This window comes from Diospyros lotus, chromosome 9, assembly GCF_014633365.1.
Source record: "Diospyros lotus cultivar Yz01 chromosome 9, ASM1463336v1, whole genome shotgun sequence".
Lineage (NCBI taxonomy): Eukaryota > Viridiplantae > Streptophyta > Magnoliopsida > Ericales > Ebenaceae > Diospyros > Diospyros lotus.
Window position 1 is genome coordinate 26,488,777 of NC_068346.1, and position 18,469 is coordinate 26,507,245.

General features: G+C 38.9%; 1 protein-coding gene across 1 annotated transcript; it reads left to right on the forward strand.

Annotated features, from left to right (window-relative positions):
• Positions 1-4,248: 4,248 nt before the first annotated feature.
• LOC127809129 (probable boron transporter 2) lies at positions 4,249-8,845 on the forward strand. Its single transcript, XM_052347830.1, has 12 exons — positions 4,249-4,889; positions 4,986-5,068; positions 5,161-5,353; positions 5,490-5,628; positions 5,786-5,951; positions 6,112-6,278; positions 6,403-6,576; positions 6,667-6,762; positions 6,959-7,096; positions 7,364-7,683; positions 7,782-8,043; positions 8,229-8,845. The coding sequence occupies exons 1-12, from the start codon at positions 4,786-4,788 to the stop codon at positions 8,529-8,531; spliced, it is 2,145 nt and encodes a 714-aa protein (XP_052203790.1). The 5' UTR covers positions 4,249-4,785; the 3' UTR covers positions 8,532-8,845.
• The last annotated feature ends 9,624 nt before the right edge of the window (positions 8,846-18,469 follow it).

Genomic DNA, 18,469 nt, shown 5'->3' on the forward strand with positions numbered 1-18,469 from the left:
CCTCTAGTCAGGTTGGGATTTCCTCTAGTGAGGTTGGGATTTCCCCTGGTCAGGTTGGGATCCCTTAGTCTGGCTAATCAGGCTGGGATATCCTCTGGTCAAGCTAGGATCCCTTAGTCTGGATGGTCAGGCTGGGATCCCTTGGGCTCTTGACCCTTAGATTTCAATCACTCCCACGCAGAAGAGGGTACTGGGCTCTGAATTTTTTCCGGCCATTAGTCCACTTTCGGCTTGTGGACGGCCTAGGGCACTTGACCCTTGCATTTTTGCCACTCCTATGCGAATGAAGGTGTTGGGCTCTGACTTTTTTCTCGACATTAGTCCACCTTCGACTTGTGGACGACCTATGGCACTTGACCCTTGGATTTTTTCCATTCCCACGAGAAATAGGGTGTTGGGCTCTAAATGTTTTCCTTAGCCATTAGTCCACCTTTGGGGACGGTCTAGGGCTCGTGACCCTTGGATTTTAACCACTCCCTCGCGGAGAAAGGTGTTGGGCTAGAATTTTTCCTTGGCCATTAGTTCACCTTCAACTTGTGGACAGTCTAGGGCACTTGACCCTTGGATTTTTGCCACTCCCACGCAAAGGAGGGTGTTCGGTTCTGAATTTTTTCTGGCCATTAGTCCACCTTCGGCTTGTGGACAGCCTAGGGAAATTGATCCTTGGATTTTCGCCACTCCCTTGTCGAGGAGGATGTTGAGTTTCTTCCAGGCATTAGTCAATTTTCAGCTTGTGGACGGCCTAGGGCACTTGACCCTTGGATTGTTGCCACTCCCACGCGAAGAACGATGTTGGGCTCTGAATTTTTTCTGGCCATTAGTGTTGGAAATGTATGCCCTAAAGACATGTTTTGTTTAATTTATGGTAATGATGTTTCTTTTATTCGGTTCATGGCACATATATTATTTGCATTTAATTGTTGGAAAAGTGTCCATGCTATTAAGTAAGTGATTCATGTGATGGGTCGTTCTTCACAGTTAGGCATGAATCATGGGTACTTAATAAGCAAGAAAAATATTACTCTTGATCTTTTGATAAAACTGGGCATTCTATCATGATAAGATCATTGTGCAATAGATCCTAATGGAGGATGGCTTGCCTTAGCCAGTAAACAGTCCGTTTACTCTAATTGTACAAGCGCATTTGGAATGCGTAGAGTGGACCACCTTCGACTTGGGGACAGCCTAGGGCACTTGACCCTTGGATTCTTTCCACTCCCTCACCAAGGAGGGTGTTGAGTTTCTTCTGGCCATTAGTCCATCTTCAGCTTATGGACGGCCTAGGGCACTTGACCCTTGGATTGTTCCACTCCCACACGAATGATGGTGTTGGGCTCTGAATTTTTTCTGGCCATTAGTCCACCTTCGACTTGAGGACGGCGTAGGGCACTTAACCCTTGGATTTTTGCCACTCCCTCGCCGAGGAAGGTGTTGAGTTTTTCCTACCATTAGTCCTTCTTTGGCCCTTGGACGGCCTAGGGCACTTGACCCTTGGATTGTTGCCACTCCCATATGAATGAGAGTGTTGGGCTCTAAATTTTTTGTGGCCATTAGTCTACCTTCATCTTGGGGACGACCTAGGGCTCTTGACCCTTCTTGTTTGGCTGTTCAGCTCACTTGACTTTCATTATTTCTTCAGCGTTGATGTATTTATTAGCTCGGGCAAGGGCTTCTGTGAAAAGTACGAGGTGGAGTTTTGGCCAAGGACTGAGCGAATGGCCCAGCCCTCAAGCCATTCTGAACAGCCACCATTGCAATCCGCTGATCGAACTCTTTGATGCTCAACGCATCCTCATTGAACCTAGCCACAAAATCCCTTAAGGATTTGCCCTCGTTTTGCTTGACGTTCACCAGAGCCACAGAAGACTTTTAGTGGTGCTTCAAGGGAGTGTAATGGGCTAGGAAACAGGTCTTCAACCCTCCCCAGTTGTGGATGGAACGATGGAGAAGGAAGGAGTACCAAGTCCAGGCATAACCTCCCAAAGTAGCCCAAAAGTCCCGGCACCACATCGCATCTAACCCCGATTGCACCAGCATGTGAGAGGAGAAAAGCTCTACATGATCATAGGGGTTTGTGCTTCCGTCATAGAGCTTGATGGATGGGATACGAAACCTTTCCAAAGGAACCTCTGCCATGATGCTCTTACTCAGGGGTTGGTTAGAGCCGAGATGAGCCAGTTCTTCCTTTCCCTTCTTAAGCTCCTAGACTTACTTCTCCAGAAAATGCAACCGCTTCTCCTGCGAGGTCTCTCATTCTCGCGAGGGGGAAGAAGTAGAACATGCCACCTTAGAGGAATGGATTTCCTGGCCTGACTGGCGGAACTGACGATGCTCCTGCATAGGAGGAGGTGACTGGTTCTCCTCTCACTAAGAGGGCATATGCGGACGACACTGTTCATTCTGGTGTAGATAGCCAGTCAACAACTCAGTTAACTGTTGGACCTAATTTTCCAGCTTGGTGAGTCGGTCCTCTGCCATTGGATTGGCCTAATACGGTTGATTCTCCCCTTAAGGCGGGGTCTCTAGATTGACATTGAGTCACGTCTCTTCAAGGAGCCATGTAGTTAGTTAGGGCAAGAAGCAAAAGTCATTGACACTTGTGGAAAGACCGAGGTCTGAAGTCAGGAGAGGGAGTCTGAAGCGCGAGGTAAGGAAATAATAGGCTGGCGAGTATGGATGTCGGCCCCACGGTGGGCGCCAAATGATAATGGTTTTTGGGACTGACCACCATGTGCCACTTCTACAGCTGGATCTCGAAAATAGAACCTCGAACTTGGCGATGTCGGACCTCGGGTATAGAACCTGCAAGATAATGGAGTGTCGGGGTAGGATCCCCCAGAATGGACTCCAACACTCAAATTAGTAGAGTAAATACGAATAGTAGAAAATGTAAGAGTTGGAGAGTTTTTTTTATACATAGTGAAGACCCCTGTTTTTTATAGACAGATCCGTTATGGGGTACCCGAGATGGGCGGGTACGACTCCCGAGGACCTCGGTCAAGTTGGAACAGGTCTCACAATCTGGCCTGAATTTTTCGAATTCCGCTCCAAATTGTTAACTTGCCATGTGTCAGTCTCCCGAGCAATCCACGTGGTGAGCGAGGCTACTAGTGCGTAGGGGTATTCTTGTAATTTTAGATAGTGCCACGTCAACTATTATGCAATTATAAAAGATTGTTGTGGAGAGTAAAAAAGATGGCTGCAAATAAAATTTTTTCATAATCTATCATATCATGTATATGATATAATGTAGATATGGCAATCATATTGTAATTATATTAAAATAATAAGATAATAACTAATATATTACACATAATTATATATAGATAAATTATAAATATTATAAAATATAATATATATAGTATTACACATAATAAAATATATAATATACATTAAATATCAAACTTAAAACATAAAAAAAAATTATGTTCGGAAATGCAACTTACCAAACTTAAAAGAATTTAATTCTTATATCAAAAAATATAAGTATGACATTTAGGTCCATAAGTCGTTTGATTTGATAAATTAACGACCCCCCCCCCCCCCCCCCCCCTCCAATTGCGCTGTCGTTGACAATAAATACAATAAATAAAGTAATAATATTTTTTTTATTACTGTCAATATTGAGTCCATTTAATATAATAGGCCTACATTTGATAAGAAAAAAATTCTTCTTTTTTATATGAGTTATGGGATGGTTTGTAAAAGATCATGTTATGAATTAAAGTAGTGGTATTTAATATGTAAAAATATTTATATATAATAATGACATAAATCTTGAATTATTATAGGTATTATTATTTTGATGTTTTTGTTTAAGAAATAGTTATAAATGTTTACAATAAAAATAAATAAACAAATTTAAAATTTAAACTCATAAATAAAGGTATATACTACTACTATTGTGGTGGTAGCAGGTAATAAAGGTCTGATTTGACGCGAAAGGACCTCAAATTCAAACGCCTTTTTTAAGACTATCTTAGGAGATAATAGAAAATAGGAGGAGATGGGGATCGAAAGGGATTCAATCCTTTTTCTTTTTATATAACTTTTTACTTTTTTTTTTTAAAACTCTTCATTATAATTAAGATACTATTTGTTAAATAAATACTATCTTAATTTAGTCGGATCATATGTCGCTGTTCTGTACTTGCCTTCAAACGGGGAGTGTGTACGCGCTCGCGCGTGGCTGTCCCCGCGACATACGGTGGTAACATTCCTCTAATGCAATGTAGAAGCCGCCGCTGCTGCATGGACTGGAGAGCTTGCTTGGATGCTTCCTTCGAAGCCAGCTTGTCATGGACTGGCACTCTCTCTCTTTATCTTCTCATCATCATCATCATCAATACATCCTCATAGGCGCCGTCTCTCTCTCTCTCTCTCTCTCTCCATAGCCCGTCCTTTGAGTCTCCTGCTATTCTTTTTATTTCACGATGATCTGGGTTCGTATACATGTTTCAAATCTACAGTAGTTCCCTTTTCAGCTTCCGCTTTTCCACGTTTCAAGCCCTATATATTTGGACCCTTTCCCCTCCCCTCCCAACCCCGCCAAAAGCCTTCCCTCGTTCCTCTCTTCTTTCCCATTACCTTTCCTATTATTATTAATTCTTCCTCTGTGATTCCAGTAAATTAAAGCAATGCTGCTTCGAGTTCTAATCTGGGTTATACTTTAATGACTTAAATCTGTATTTCTGTACCTGGGAGGCAACCTAAGCCCAAATTTATTGTAAAAATTTGAAGCAAATCTTGTTTTCACGAATTAATCTGCAAAATACGTAAGAAACCATGGAGGAAAACTTTGTTCCGTTTGGCGGAATAAAGGAGGATGTTCGTGGGAGGCTAATGTGTTACAAACAAGACTGGTCAGGTGGTTTTAGGGCCGGTTTCAGGTACGTGCGTAACTGATTTAAGGTTGTTTAGTTTCCAAGAAAAAAATGGCTTCTGTGTTTCTATATTTTCCTAGGAAATGCCGATGTGTTTTTCAGGATTTTGGCCCCAACCACATACATATTCTTCGCTTCAGCGATTCCGGTGATATCATTTGGTGAACAACTGGAGAGAAATACTGGTAATTGATTTTCATTGTTTTCTTTAGAATTATCTCAAGTGGGTTGATTGAAACTGACGTGATTTTTTGGACATATATTCGGGTTTGGACAGATGGGTTGCTCACAGCGGTCCAAACGTTGGCTTCTACTGCACTATGTGGAATTATACACTCAATCATTGGGGGTCAGCCATTGCTGATTCTTGGTGTTGCAGAGCCTACTGTGCTGATGTACACATTCATGTATAATTTTGCCAAAGATAGACCAGATCTGGGACCCAAGCTCTTTCTAGCCTGGACTGGATGGTATTTCTTCTTCACACAAAGAAATCTTGTCTGAAATTTGGCCTCCAATTAGTGACAATGCTTCATTTTGTTTTTTCTTTTGGCTGAAATGGATTTCTTGCATCACCGAGATGAGCATTTCAAATTCAATGGGCAGGGTGTGTGTTTGGACTGCAATTTTGTTGTTCCTTATGGCAATCCTAGGAGCTTGCTCCATCATCAATAGGTTTACTCGTCTTGCCGGGGAGTTGTTTGGCCTGCTCATTGCAATGCTCTTCATGCAAGAAGCCATCAAAGTGAGTGGGTGCATTGGTTTCTTCTTGTTTCTTTCTTATCCCTATTTCTTATTGGCTTGATTTTGTGATTTCGTGGAGTTGCTTTATACTTGATTGAGAATCAAAATTAGGCAAGTTTATGGTTTCTGGGTTTAATAGAAGAATCCGGTGGATGTAGGGACTTGTCGAAGAGTTTCGTAAACCTGACAGAGCAAATCCCAGGTTAACAGAGTTTCAACCTTCATGGAGGTTTGCTAATGGGATGTTTGCACTAGTACTGTCGTTTGGCCTTCTTCTCACTGCACTAAAAAGCCGCAAGGCAAGATCTTGGCGATATGGATGTGGTAAGTTTTTCACACCTTTGCCATATGTTAAGACCCTCCTAGAAGTAAAAACACACAAAATTCTCGTTATTGCCTGCAGTTTCTGATGCTCAAAAGTAAAATCCAAAAGCCTTGTTGAAATATTCTAGATCTGTATAGATTATGTTTCAATTTCTTTCAGGATGGATTCGAGGCTTCATAGCAGATTATGGCGTGCCATTGATGGTTATCGTGTGGACTGCTCTTTCTTACATACCATCTGGAGACATTCCCAAAGGAATACCAAGGCGCCTTTTCAGCCCGAATCCATGGTCACCAGGCGCATATCAGAACTGGACAGTCATAAAGGCATGGGAACTGGCCGCAAACCTCTTACTTTCTATCTTGTAAAAGGCGGAAGCGCATTTCCTCCCCCTCTCTAGATCCATCCCTCTCACAAAAGAGTACTGATTATTATGGTTAAACTTGACAGGATATGCTAAATGTGCCTGTTCTCTACATAATTGGAGCTTTTATTCCTGCAACAATGATAGCGGTGCTATATTACTTTGATCACAGCGTGGCGTCTCAACTTGCTCAGCAGAAAGAGTTCAATTTGCGAAAGCCCCCTTCATTCCACTATGATCTACTTCTTCTAGGATTTATGGTATGCTAAATGAATATATGTACTTCTTTCGCTAAATGGCACTATTCTCATCTCTGGTAAAATATGTGTGCTTTTATTGCTAAATGGCAGGTCATGCTGTGTGGTCTTATTGGGATTCCTCCAGCAAATGGTGTCATCCCACAATCTCCAATGCATACTAAAAGTTTGGCAACACTTAAGCACCAGGTAGGCAAAAAGATCATTATATGCATAGACTTTCATATTTTTCTGATGAATATAAGGTCTTAGAAGAAATAGTAATTGCAGCTTATCGTTCCTCATCCAATTAATTGTGGTATCTTCATATAACCCATAAAGAAATGTATACATGCACACAATTTTACGTATTCATTCTCTTCTTCTATATTTGCCTTTTATGCAGCTGCTTAGAAATAGGCTTGTAGCAGCAGCTCGCAAATGTATGGGTAAGAACGCTAGCTTGGCACAAGTTTATGGGAGCATGCAAGAAGCATATCAACAGATGCAGACTCCGCTGATCTACCAGGAACCTTCAGCTCAAGTATGATGATTCTATATGTATTAAGTAACATGGAACTGCTCTTGCCAGTTCCATTAATTTGTCACTCATTTGAAGTAGTGAAGGGAAAGTTCTAATGATCCATTCAATTAGTTTAGGCTTTGATTTGCCATGAGTTCCACGATTAAGTTAGGTGAATGGCCGCATTATCTGCCATTTCATTGAAATCTCAATTTTGGGATAATTTCTCAATTTTTAGTAAATAAGGAAAATCATTTTGCAACCTTGCCTGAACGCGTTTATGAACAGGGACTAAAGGAATTAAAGGACTCAACAATTCAGTTGGCTTCAACCATAGGGAACATAGATGCCCCGATTGATGAGACGATTTTTGATGTTGAGGAGGAGATTGATGATTTGTTACCAGTTGAGGTGAAAGAACAACGGCTTAGCAACTTGCTCCAATCTGTGATGGTGGGAGGATGTGTTGCTGCCATGCCTTTCCTTAGGAAGATACCCACCTCAGTACTCTGGGGATATTTTGCATACATGGCCATTGAAAGCTTACCGGGAAACCAGTTCTGGGAGCGGATCTTACTGCTCTTTACAGCTCCAAGCAGGAGATACAAGTAAACTATCGGTCCAAATTTTTTCGCCTTAAGTTATCCTGTTTCTTCAAAACTAATTAAAATTGCATATGTTTGTTTTTCTTATTGTGTTATTTCAGAGTTCTGGAGGAGTATCATGCTACCTTTGTGGAATCCGTACCCTTCAAGACGATTGTGACCTTTACAATTTTCCAGACTGTATACTTGCTTATCTGTTTTGGAATTACATGGATCCCGATTGCTGGGGTTCTGTTCCCCCTGATGATCATGTTCCTGGTGCCTGTAAGGCAATATCTTCTGCCCAAGTTTTTCAAAGGGCCTCACCTTCAAGATTTAGATGCAGCAGAGTATGAAGAGGCACCGGCTTTATCATTCAACCTCGTAAGCTCCTCTTTTCTTTGGCTATAACCATCAGCCAAACTCACTAACCGTTACTTCTTGCCAACTTCTACCTCAAATTTGCGCATGTATTTTCAATAATGCATATGGAAAATGAGAACTAGAAATTAATACTGTGAACAGTTCATCATTTTCTCATTCTCATGTATTCGATGTGCTCTTTGAAGGATGGGGACATCTGTTCCATGGCCTCATTTGCCGACGGTGGGGAAATTTTAGACGGCATTATAACTAGAAGCCGGGGTGAGATTAGACACGTCTGCAGTCCAAAGGTAACAAGCTCCAGTCCAACACCAGCCAAAGATTTTGCAAGTAACAGTCCGCGGCTGTCAGATAAGGTCTACAGCCCTCGGATAAGTGAAATCAAAGGGGATCACAGCCCTCGTCGTGGTGGCAGAGGACCCTTTAGTCCAAGAACTCTTGAAACAAGACCGTCTAATCTAGGGAAATCTGGTCAAAATTTAGAGTAGTAGCATACGCATACGAGTCCATAAGTTTTATTGCACTGTTGTCTTAAGGAAATAGTACTGTTGCCCATAAGATTAAGATGTTAATAGGGTGAATTGGCATATATTTCTTGCTTGTTTCCTGGTTCTGGGTTGTAATTGTTTGCATACTAACAACAGATATAGCAGAACAAGTGCGTAAAAAGAGTCCTTTCCATGGTCGCCTTCCACGAATGGCTTGATTGTAGCTTGAGATCATATGATCTCTGTGCACTAACCATAATTACAAGATACTAATCGTCGTAACAACTTAAGAATATGATCGACTGCCGAAGGTCGATCACAGTAGCATTAACTGTAAAGAAACTTTCAAATAGTGTCGTTCTAGACTTCAGGTTGTTATTTGCTGAAGAACAAAAATTTGAACAAAAACACAGAATGAACTCTGGGAATTTTGCCAATTTTGAGGGCGAGAATCCATTGATGCTTTTCAAGAAAGATAATGGAAGAAATCCCAAACTATTCCCCACTCCATGCAAGAACACATAATGATGAATGGAGGGTGTTGTCGCTTGAATATAATAATAAATTTATTTATTGAAAATGTTATTGTCGAGTTGCTTAGACTTTACAAGAAAAAGAATGATAAGAGAAGTGAATGTATGATAATTTTTGCACAAATACTTTGATGTTTGTGTCAAATACTCAAATTTGTTGAAGATTTAGATGTAATATTAAAATTAGTGTTGAGGCTTACCTTTTTTGGAATGGGGGTTCATTTATTTATAGAGTTTGAGAATTCATGAAAGGTATCCTAGTATTCTAAGATCAACTAGGATTAAGATTTTTATAGATTATGTCTATCACTTTATAAAATTATTGAAAGGATTTTCAAACATTAGAGTTATTATGTTTGTATTTTATTTGACATCTTTCCCAAAGGGAGATTTATTAGACAAGCTTTGGGAGGACTCAATCTCCAGAGCTGGGAGACTATAATCTCTCCCAGACGATTAAGGTTTCCAAGAGCCATGGCCTCCCAAAAATGTTTTAAGTTTTCGGGAGACACTCAATCTCTCAACACCATTTATTTTGAGCTACTATTTTGGGATGTCTTCTTCATTTTTGGGCTTCTTAGTCTTTTTAGAAGGTTTTGCTTATGACACATTATAATACCCTTGGTGAGTTATGATAAATTAGATAATAAAGAGTATGTTAGTATATGGGGGTTTTCATAATTGCCCTTGAATCATGGAGAAGTCATAAAAATATAAGATGCCTTGGGAAGGGCAAATTTGGTAATTTGATGTTTTTCCCCATAAAGGTAATTATTTGGTGGAGAAATTTATATATATTGTGTAATTAGAATTTTAAGGAATTTAATTCTTATTTTCAAGCATGGGGGAAAATGTATGGAAAAATTAAGAATTAAAAAATTGGAAGCCAAGTTGTGTATAATTATGACATTTGGCAAATTCTTATGAAAGGAATTTAGTTAAAATGTGAAATTAAGAAATTTAGGGAAATTAGATATTAGGGGGACACTTGGCATGATCTTGTGAAGGAAGATAGGAGAATAAAAAAGAAATTCAAAAAGAAAAGAATTTGGTCTTTCAAGCATTAAATGAAGCCATGATGATGTCTCTAAAAAGAAATTACAAAATGAAATGAAATTAGTCACCCATTAATGGGTGAAAATGGAGATGATATATAAATTAGAAAAGAAAAGAAATTATGTCTTTCAAGACATGTCTTGAAATTAGTCAAAATAAGTTAAATGGGAATTAAAATAGAAATTCCAAGTGATCTAATGGTGGTGATTAAGTCTTGAAAGAAGAAATAATCCAATGGCTAGAATTGGGTCTTGGAAGATGGCATGGATTGCCAACACATTTAAAAATTTAATTTAAAAAGAATTATGGATGGTGGAGATCATGGGCTAAGAATCATGGATGGTTAGGATTTAGTCTTAAAGGAAGACCAAGTTGTGCTTTCTTTCAAGGGTGGAGATTAATTCTCCCAAGATGGAAGGATGAGATTTCTTCTTGCAAGAGCACATGGATTGTGCTTTATTTGGATGGCTAGGATGAGGTCTTCCAACTCAAATTAAATCCAAAGGCTAGGATTTATTCTTGCCATAGAATTAAATCAAAATGAATTAGGAAATATTGTCTATAAAAGAGAAGAGGAAGAAGACTTGTCTTCTTTTGGTAATAGAAGAGAAAGCTTAGAGAGAGAAGCTTGGAAGATTGAAAAGGTAAACTCTCTAAGAATTGTGCATCTTGCATGTTTGTTGTGGTAAAGACCTATGGCCATGAGATTATGTGGGTTGGGATATATGGAAGCCTCAAACCAAGTGGGTTGTGAGGATGTGAAGTCCCAAGCATATTGCATACATTTATTTTGTCACACTTTACTTGTTATTGTGCATATTTTATCATTTGCACCCTTATTGAGCTTAAAGCTCATGAGGTATTTTACCTCCTTGTAGTTGGGGCATCATCAAAAGGGAAGGAGAAAATGGTTGCATGAAGGATGGTTTGTGAATCAAGCTTGGTAATTTATTTTGTGTGGTGTTAAGGATCTAGTGTTTGGATATATTTCATGGTGTATGTAAAAGCATGTAGCTTGTATGGAACATGTTATGGTTATTATCTTACTTTTGGAAGGCATGTAAACACCTTGAAACAATTAATTTTGGGATGAAATTTGGGATTTAGGTGTATTTTTATTTGAAATTAAATTCTGGAAAATGTGGAGTATTTATTCAAAAAAAAAAAATTGAAAGGGCAGTGGGCTGGTGCCAAGGGCGTGCCTGGGCGCGGCCAGGCGCGGCCGCGCGCATGGCAGGCGGCCAGCGTGCGCGGCCCATGCGCGCGGCCATGCGGCCCGCGCGTTGGGGGCGCGGCTGGCTGCTGCTGCCGCCCCCCCCTACCTTGCTGCGTTGTATTTTTTTTATTTATCTAAATTTGGGTTATGTTTATTTAATTAATTCTGACATTTTGAGTAATTATGAAATAAAATGCATTTTTAAATAAATAAATAATAGAGTGTTTTAGCCTCTAAATTAATTATTAAATTAATATGAATTTGAGGCAATTGTGTGGAAAAATTTTATATTTGGGAATATCAATAATGGAGTGTTTTCCTTAAATTTTAGAAAATGGATGAGGATACCTTAATGTTATATTTCAAAATTTATTTCCTAAGTGTTTGGAAAATTTAGTATTTTGAAATGATAAAAGGGAAAAAGTAATGGAGATTTGATAAGGAAATTTTATAAAATTTTTCCAAAGAAATGTTAACCCAATAATTTTCTAAGGGAAATGAAGATGAGATAAATGGGTTAATAGTTGGGGCAAAGAAATTATTATTTTCTTATAATTAAGGCTTATGCCATAATTTGTATGAAATTAGTGAGCGAGTTTAATTCTTTCGATCCTGGGAAGCCATCATTAGCTCTTCATTGAGAACTTGAGAAGGTGGCACTTCTCAAGGTTTTGGGTTTATTCTTCGCGGGGTCGTTTAGTTATCTTCCCGAAACCTTGAGTGGAGTGAAGAGAGGGCGAAGTCTAGTTTCCCACCTAGGTCATTTCTCATTGAAACGTAGTCGTCTCTTTATCTTTGCCCTAGCGTGTGAATAATAGGTTGATTATTCGTGAGTAACACCCGTATGTGGGAGCGGGGCGTTACACACATCAATTGCTCCTCAATCTCTGCTTGGGTTTCCTGATGGAAAGAGTAGAATTAACAATAATAATATTCTCATGTATCTATTTGATACCTTGGTTAATTCTCTGGAAGTTGTATTGTGTGAAAAACTTTTAACTAAGTATTTATTACACCTTCCAAACTTTTAGATTTGGTCTTGTTTGAAAGATGATCAAATCATATGCAAAACACCAACACTTAGGATCAATGCAAAAGTATATAGGTTTTAAAACATTTTTCAAAATTGAAACAAAGCATAGTGGAAGCAAAACAAATCCTTGCAAGACTCGGTATCAAACATCCATATGCATATATACATGAAAATCCATCTATAAGGGGTTTAGATTTTATATCTCAAATGGATGAATCTGTAGTTGGTCGTTTGATGCGCCTAGAACTCCAAGCTTTCAGCTTCCTCCAAGCTGCCACAAACTGATCTTGTTCTTGCAAACCTTGGGTGACCAACTCGCCCCCTCAAGTGTGGAAGGCCTAGTCCGTCTATGCCTTAGCTACACTAAAACCCTTCATTGAACCCATGTCACAACCAAAAAAACAAGAGAGGTTGTTAATTACTTCAAAAGCACGTACGACATAATATCTCTCAAGCCATGTCCCTCTTATTCCTTTTCAATCTCTCTATCTCTCTCCTAATTAAATTCCCATTTAATGCCTATAAAAGGCATAATTAAGGGAAACAAAACATTTAATGCTCTATTGTTGAGAAACAAAAAAAGACAAAAGCATGCGGGATTAATCTCGTTCTCAAAACTATTGACCATTTGTGGGATTTGTTGACTGTTTTGTCAAACAAAACTGTCAACCATTTGTGCTTGCAAAAGTTACTCTCAACTTCTTGCATCTAGGCCCCTACTATTAACTCTTAATATCTTTTCCATTAACTCTTAACGAAACCAAGGCCTCCGTTAACTCTTAATGGCATACCTGTTAACTCTTAATGGTCTCCCACATTTGTTGATCCTTTTGTTAACTCTTAACAACATCCATTATCAATAACTCCTTAATGACGAAGAACACATTAACAATAGAGGTTCACTAATCCAACGCGTTACTCAGTGTGCGTGTGACTTTCTAGGTTCATAACAATGTAGCAATCAGGACACGTCAACTCCTTAATGCTTATTGAACTCTTCGATCTATTAGGAGGATTATCCATCTCCTTAAAGGATCCTAAAAAATCCTAAGTATCCTCTAGCCAAGACTCAGGACAATTCCAATGACAATGAAGTTGATACTTCTATTGAACTTATTAAGGCTCTCGATTATCGTGCATTATAATCCTTCAATTGAGTAACATCCCCATTAAGTGAGGGTCATGAATTGATTAAACTCACAAGATCCGGTAAGTATGCCAAATCCAACATGGTGTGATTGAGATGATACATCGAAACTTCTTCCGACATCGAAAACTCCTTTTTGATCATGCATACCCTAGTTAGGGGTTTTCCAACCACAATCAACTAAGACCACATAGGATGTTCACCCCCGCTAGAGGATAATGAATCCCATCAATGAGCATCTACCTCCATACACCATTGCACAAAGACCACACAGAGAGTATCCCCATATCTCACTCTGTATGGTTTCGCTCAATGGAAAATTTCTGACGTCAATGTACACGACAACTCTATCGCATCTGATCAAAGAACTAGATACACAATCAAAAACTAGTAACAAATCATTAATCCGCTTAGCCATATGATTTGTTACAGACATCACATTCAGTAAATGTTCAACTAATACCTACCCATATGTCTACTATCTGCATCTCATGCCATATAGCATGTAACTCACCATCCATTATTATTAACATCTCATGCTAATCAACGATAGTAGCCCATGTGTCGGTCTATGATTGATAAATCATATTACCCTTCTGATAAATTTGAGAACTAGGAATATCTTTAAGAAATCCCAAACAAAAGATCTTTATCACATGTTCTTAACAACTTAAGAATAAGATCTCTACTATGATATATAAGAACTCATTCATAGGATACAAATGAGAGTATGAATGAAGATATGATCTTTTATTAATTTACAAGATTACATCACTAGTCCCTTTTACACATATTAGATGTCATCTAAATTTAGTATTAGGGCATTAACACTAACTCCCACTATATAAAGAAGATTATTTTTTTTTCTTTTTTTTCACTGTTTGATTTATTCTCCTAGTATTAGTTTATTTTTTTCATTTTTGGGTGATTTTTCTTTAAATTTTGGAATCTTTCCTAGAAGTTTGATTTTCATCCTTCCCGAATGATGTTTTTGGTCTCCTATTATTGGTAAGATACAACAATTAAAATTCGTGAAATGGGAATTCCTCGATCTTGGCAAAACAAAGCAAACAACTGTTAGATGTCTACTTGTGGGAATGAGATACAAATATCTTTGTTGCTTGGAAGAAGTAAAATGAATACATGGGTGGACTTTCGGGTGAACTTTGTGGATGAGCTTTCGGGTAAACTTCTAGGTGAACTTTGTGGGTAAGCTTCAAAGTGAAGATTAATCTATTCAGGTGAACTACATTCATATGAACAGGTTAGGAGGCATGCAGGGATTCCTCACCCTCATATGCCTTCTAATGCTTAAGTAAGTATGGCAAGAAAAATAGTTGTCTGGGAGAACTCTGTTGGTTCCCCTAGATGCATAGTATAAAATGCGGTTAAAATAGCTAATGTCAATATATGCTAAAAGTGCCCTCTTCCCCTCATTTTCTTAATGAGGAAATGGGTATTTATAGGCCTTTTTTTTGTGTGGAAAATGTTGGAAGTGGACACGTGTCATTCAAGCATGAGGACATCTATTCTGAGTCTAATCAGATGGGCTTAAGAGGAATCTCCTCAGAGGATTTAGTGGCCTAGTGAGTTCTCTGAGAGAAGGTGGGCCTTACAACAAGCTACTGAAGTAGGGCCTTAGCTACTATGTGATTTGTCCAAGGGGACATCTTTGTGCGTTATGTTTTATCAAGTGATATTTCTCAGTGCCTGGGAGGAGTTTTGTCCTCTGGAAAGACTTATTTAATTGGGGGATATCCTCTTATTATGGCATAGCCTCCAAGGGGGGAGACCTCTTAAAGCAACCAAAAAATTAGTTAATCCCTGAAGAAGCCATCCTTTCAACAAAACCTTTATAGGGTTGGATCATATCCCCTTGAAAAATCACCACTCAATCTGGGGACTTGCCTGTTCTAGGCCCTCTTACCTCCGAGGGATCTTTCCCACCGAGGGGTTCCCAAATTCCCTTTCCAAGCTTAATTATGGGATAACATCACAGACGAGGGGAGACGCACTACCTGTAATATCCAATATTTAATATCAAAGGTATTTTTAAAAATTTTAGGGTCAAAATGGAATTTATCAAAGTTTCAGGCCAACATGTAATATCCAAAACATGAACGAAAGGCAAGAGTCCATGTCAAAGCTAGCTAAGGATGGTAAAATTTCCCAAATAAATGGGATTTGACAAAACCAAGAGATTCGCGAAGGTTCGAGGTCGAAAACACATGATTAAAGGCATTCGAGCCAAAGTGTAAAAAATGTAAACTACTCGAGAGAGGTCAAAATGATAGAGTTTTTGGAAATTCTTAAGGGAAATGGAAATTTTGGAACATATAAGCCATAGTGTAACTATTAGAAAGTTTAGGGGTATCAAGGAAAAAGGAGTAATGTAGTTGGAAAATACTTAGGGGGCAAAAGTGCAAAAAAACCAAACTTGTAGGTGGGAAGCCGACCGGTAGCACTGTGGCCGCTGGCCAGCAGCTCTAGGTGTCAGGAAGGTTGCCTGGAGTCTCGAGGATAGCCTCCAGGTGATGATGAAGCGAGTGGGGGTGGCCATTGGCTGAGCACGGCGGCGAGGTGATCGGATTTAATGGCGAATGGGATCGAAATTTCGGGTGGATTTTTTGAGGGCATTTTCTCATGATTTAGGGCTAGATGAATCATTTAGAAGCTATATTTTGGGCTTAAGGGATAAGACCAACTGAGATTTGGTGGATTTTGGCGCTGGAAATGGGTATAAATAAGGGTTGAAGGTTGAGAGTTCAAAATCAAAAATCAAAGAAATTACTCTTGTTTTAGCTTAAATCATGTCCCAAGGATAAGGGGATTTTTTTCTTTGAGTGATAGGGAGAATTTCTGGAGAATTTGGAGGCGTTTGGTATAAGTTTAGTGGGGTTTCAGTGCCTTGGCCAGAAAATTGGGTCTCATCGGAGCTGCGACCTACAACTGAGTTTTAAGGGCTTTTCCAATGAGTGTTTCGGCCACCTAGGGGTACCTTTGAGTTCGCCTTGAGGAGTACTACAGGGCGATGGGGGAAAAACGGCCATTGGAGACCGTTGCAGACCGCCGGAGCCAGAAAAGACAACTGGAGAAGAAACTGCACGTGGGCTTCACTTGTCGTGACTGTGTGTGGTGCGTGAGGTACTATTTTCTTCCAAAATTAATTTTATAATTTTTGTAAAATTATTTGAGGAATATTGGTGTAACACCCCCTCTCCTAGAACTGACCGAGAAGAGGTGCTACTGGGGAAAATAAAATAAACTGGCTGATAAACTGAAATCTGATACCAAAATGAACATCTCAATCAACTGAAATAAAACTCTGAGTCAATAATTGAAAACCATAAATTACATCTAAGGGAAAATCCCTAAACCGGAATATAAAATAAATCTAAACTGATCAAGCACTAACTAATAAACTAACAACTCCCAGACATTTTTGGTCTTGAGCGGCTCCACGTACACACACTACTGGACACTCCTGCTAGGCCCCACATCTGGTACTCCCCCACTAGGACCTGGAATGGTGAAGAGTACAAGGTGAGCTACAAAGCTCAGCAAGTAATAAACTGGAAAGAATAGCTGAAACTGAATAGAAGAATATCGATACTGATAAAAATACTTATTGAACTTGTACTGAGAGATAATAATCACTGGATGGCATTTATAAGATGTAATGCACATAACTGTAATTAAATGCAGGTATGCAACTTTGGCACGTAGGCCCACATAACTGTAATACATACCTGACTGATCTGAGTCCTGTAAACATAAAAACTGTAAGCACATACTTTGGGCAATATGCCCCTAGCTCCCTGGTCGACATCAAGCGAGCAACTCATAACTGAGATATAATTGAACTGATACTAGTGGGATCCCCGCGGACAAGCCGCCTGGCGCGCATAATGCAATGCTCATATAAATGCTGTCACACGATATGTAGTGCTCCACATAAAGTCATGCTCAATGCTCATACAAATATGTATGCACATAATCTCACAAAATAATGCTGATTATGTCATAATTAACTGCTAAACATGGTATATGATTTTTATCAACTATATTGAGATTCAAATATTTTGAAATTTCTGAGTATAGGCATGGCATATTAGATTTTATCATATCTTGGCATAAAAATTCAATATTTGAATAATTGAATATTTATATTAAATTTAAGATTTGAATCAAGAATTTATTGGAAGCCATTCGGATGCCATTTGATACTATTTGGATGATTGAGGAAGCAAAAGGAAACAATTTGAATGAAAAAGAAGCCAATTCGAATGAAAAAAAACGGATTTCAGCAAGCTCATTCGAATGGCAGAAAACTCATTCGAATGACAGAGACTCATTCGAATGACAGAAGGCTCATTCGAATGATAGATGATATATAACAAGACTATTCGGATCTGATCAGGGACTCATTCGAATGAATTTTGAAAATTTCCAACTTTTGAACTGGCAAAAACGACTCATTCTAATGCAACAGTAACTTTATTCGAATCAATTTATAGATCATTCGAATGACAAGAAGGCTTATTCGAATGCTAGACTATACAAAGCAACAGCTTACTCACATCTTCAAGGACTCATTCGAATGACAAGGAAGCTCATTCGAATGATAAACCAAAAACACATACGAACGATATGATAACACATGACTCATTCGAATGGCCAAAAAAAAACTTATTCGAATGACTGGAATATTATAAGGGAAAAGCTTACGATAACACTGAAACTTATTCAGATGCTTTGGAACTCATTCGAATGACACAAGACTCATTCGAATGACTGGAATCTTATCAGACATAACTCACGAACAGAGATGATATCTTGATTTACAAACTTAACATTACTACACCATTCCGAAAGAAAACTTGAGAAAACAAATCCCAACTGATTCCAAACAAACTTGAGAATGATTCAACAACAATATTGATGAGAATCGCT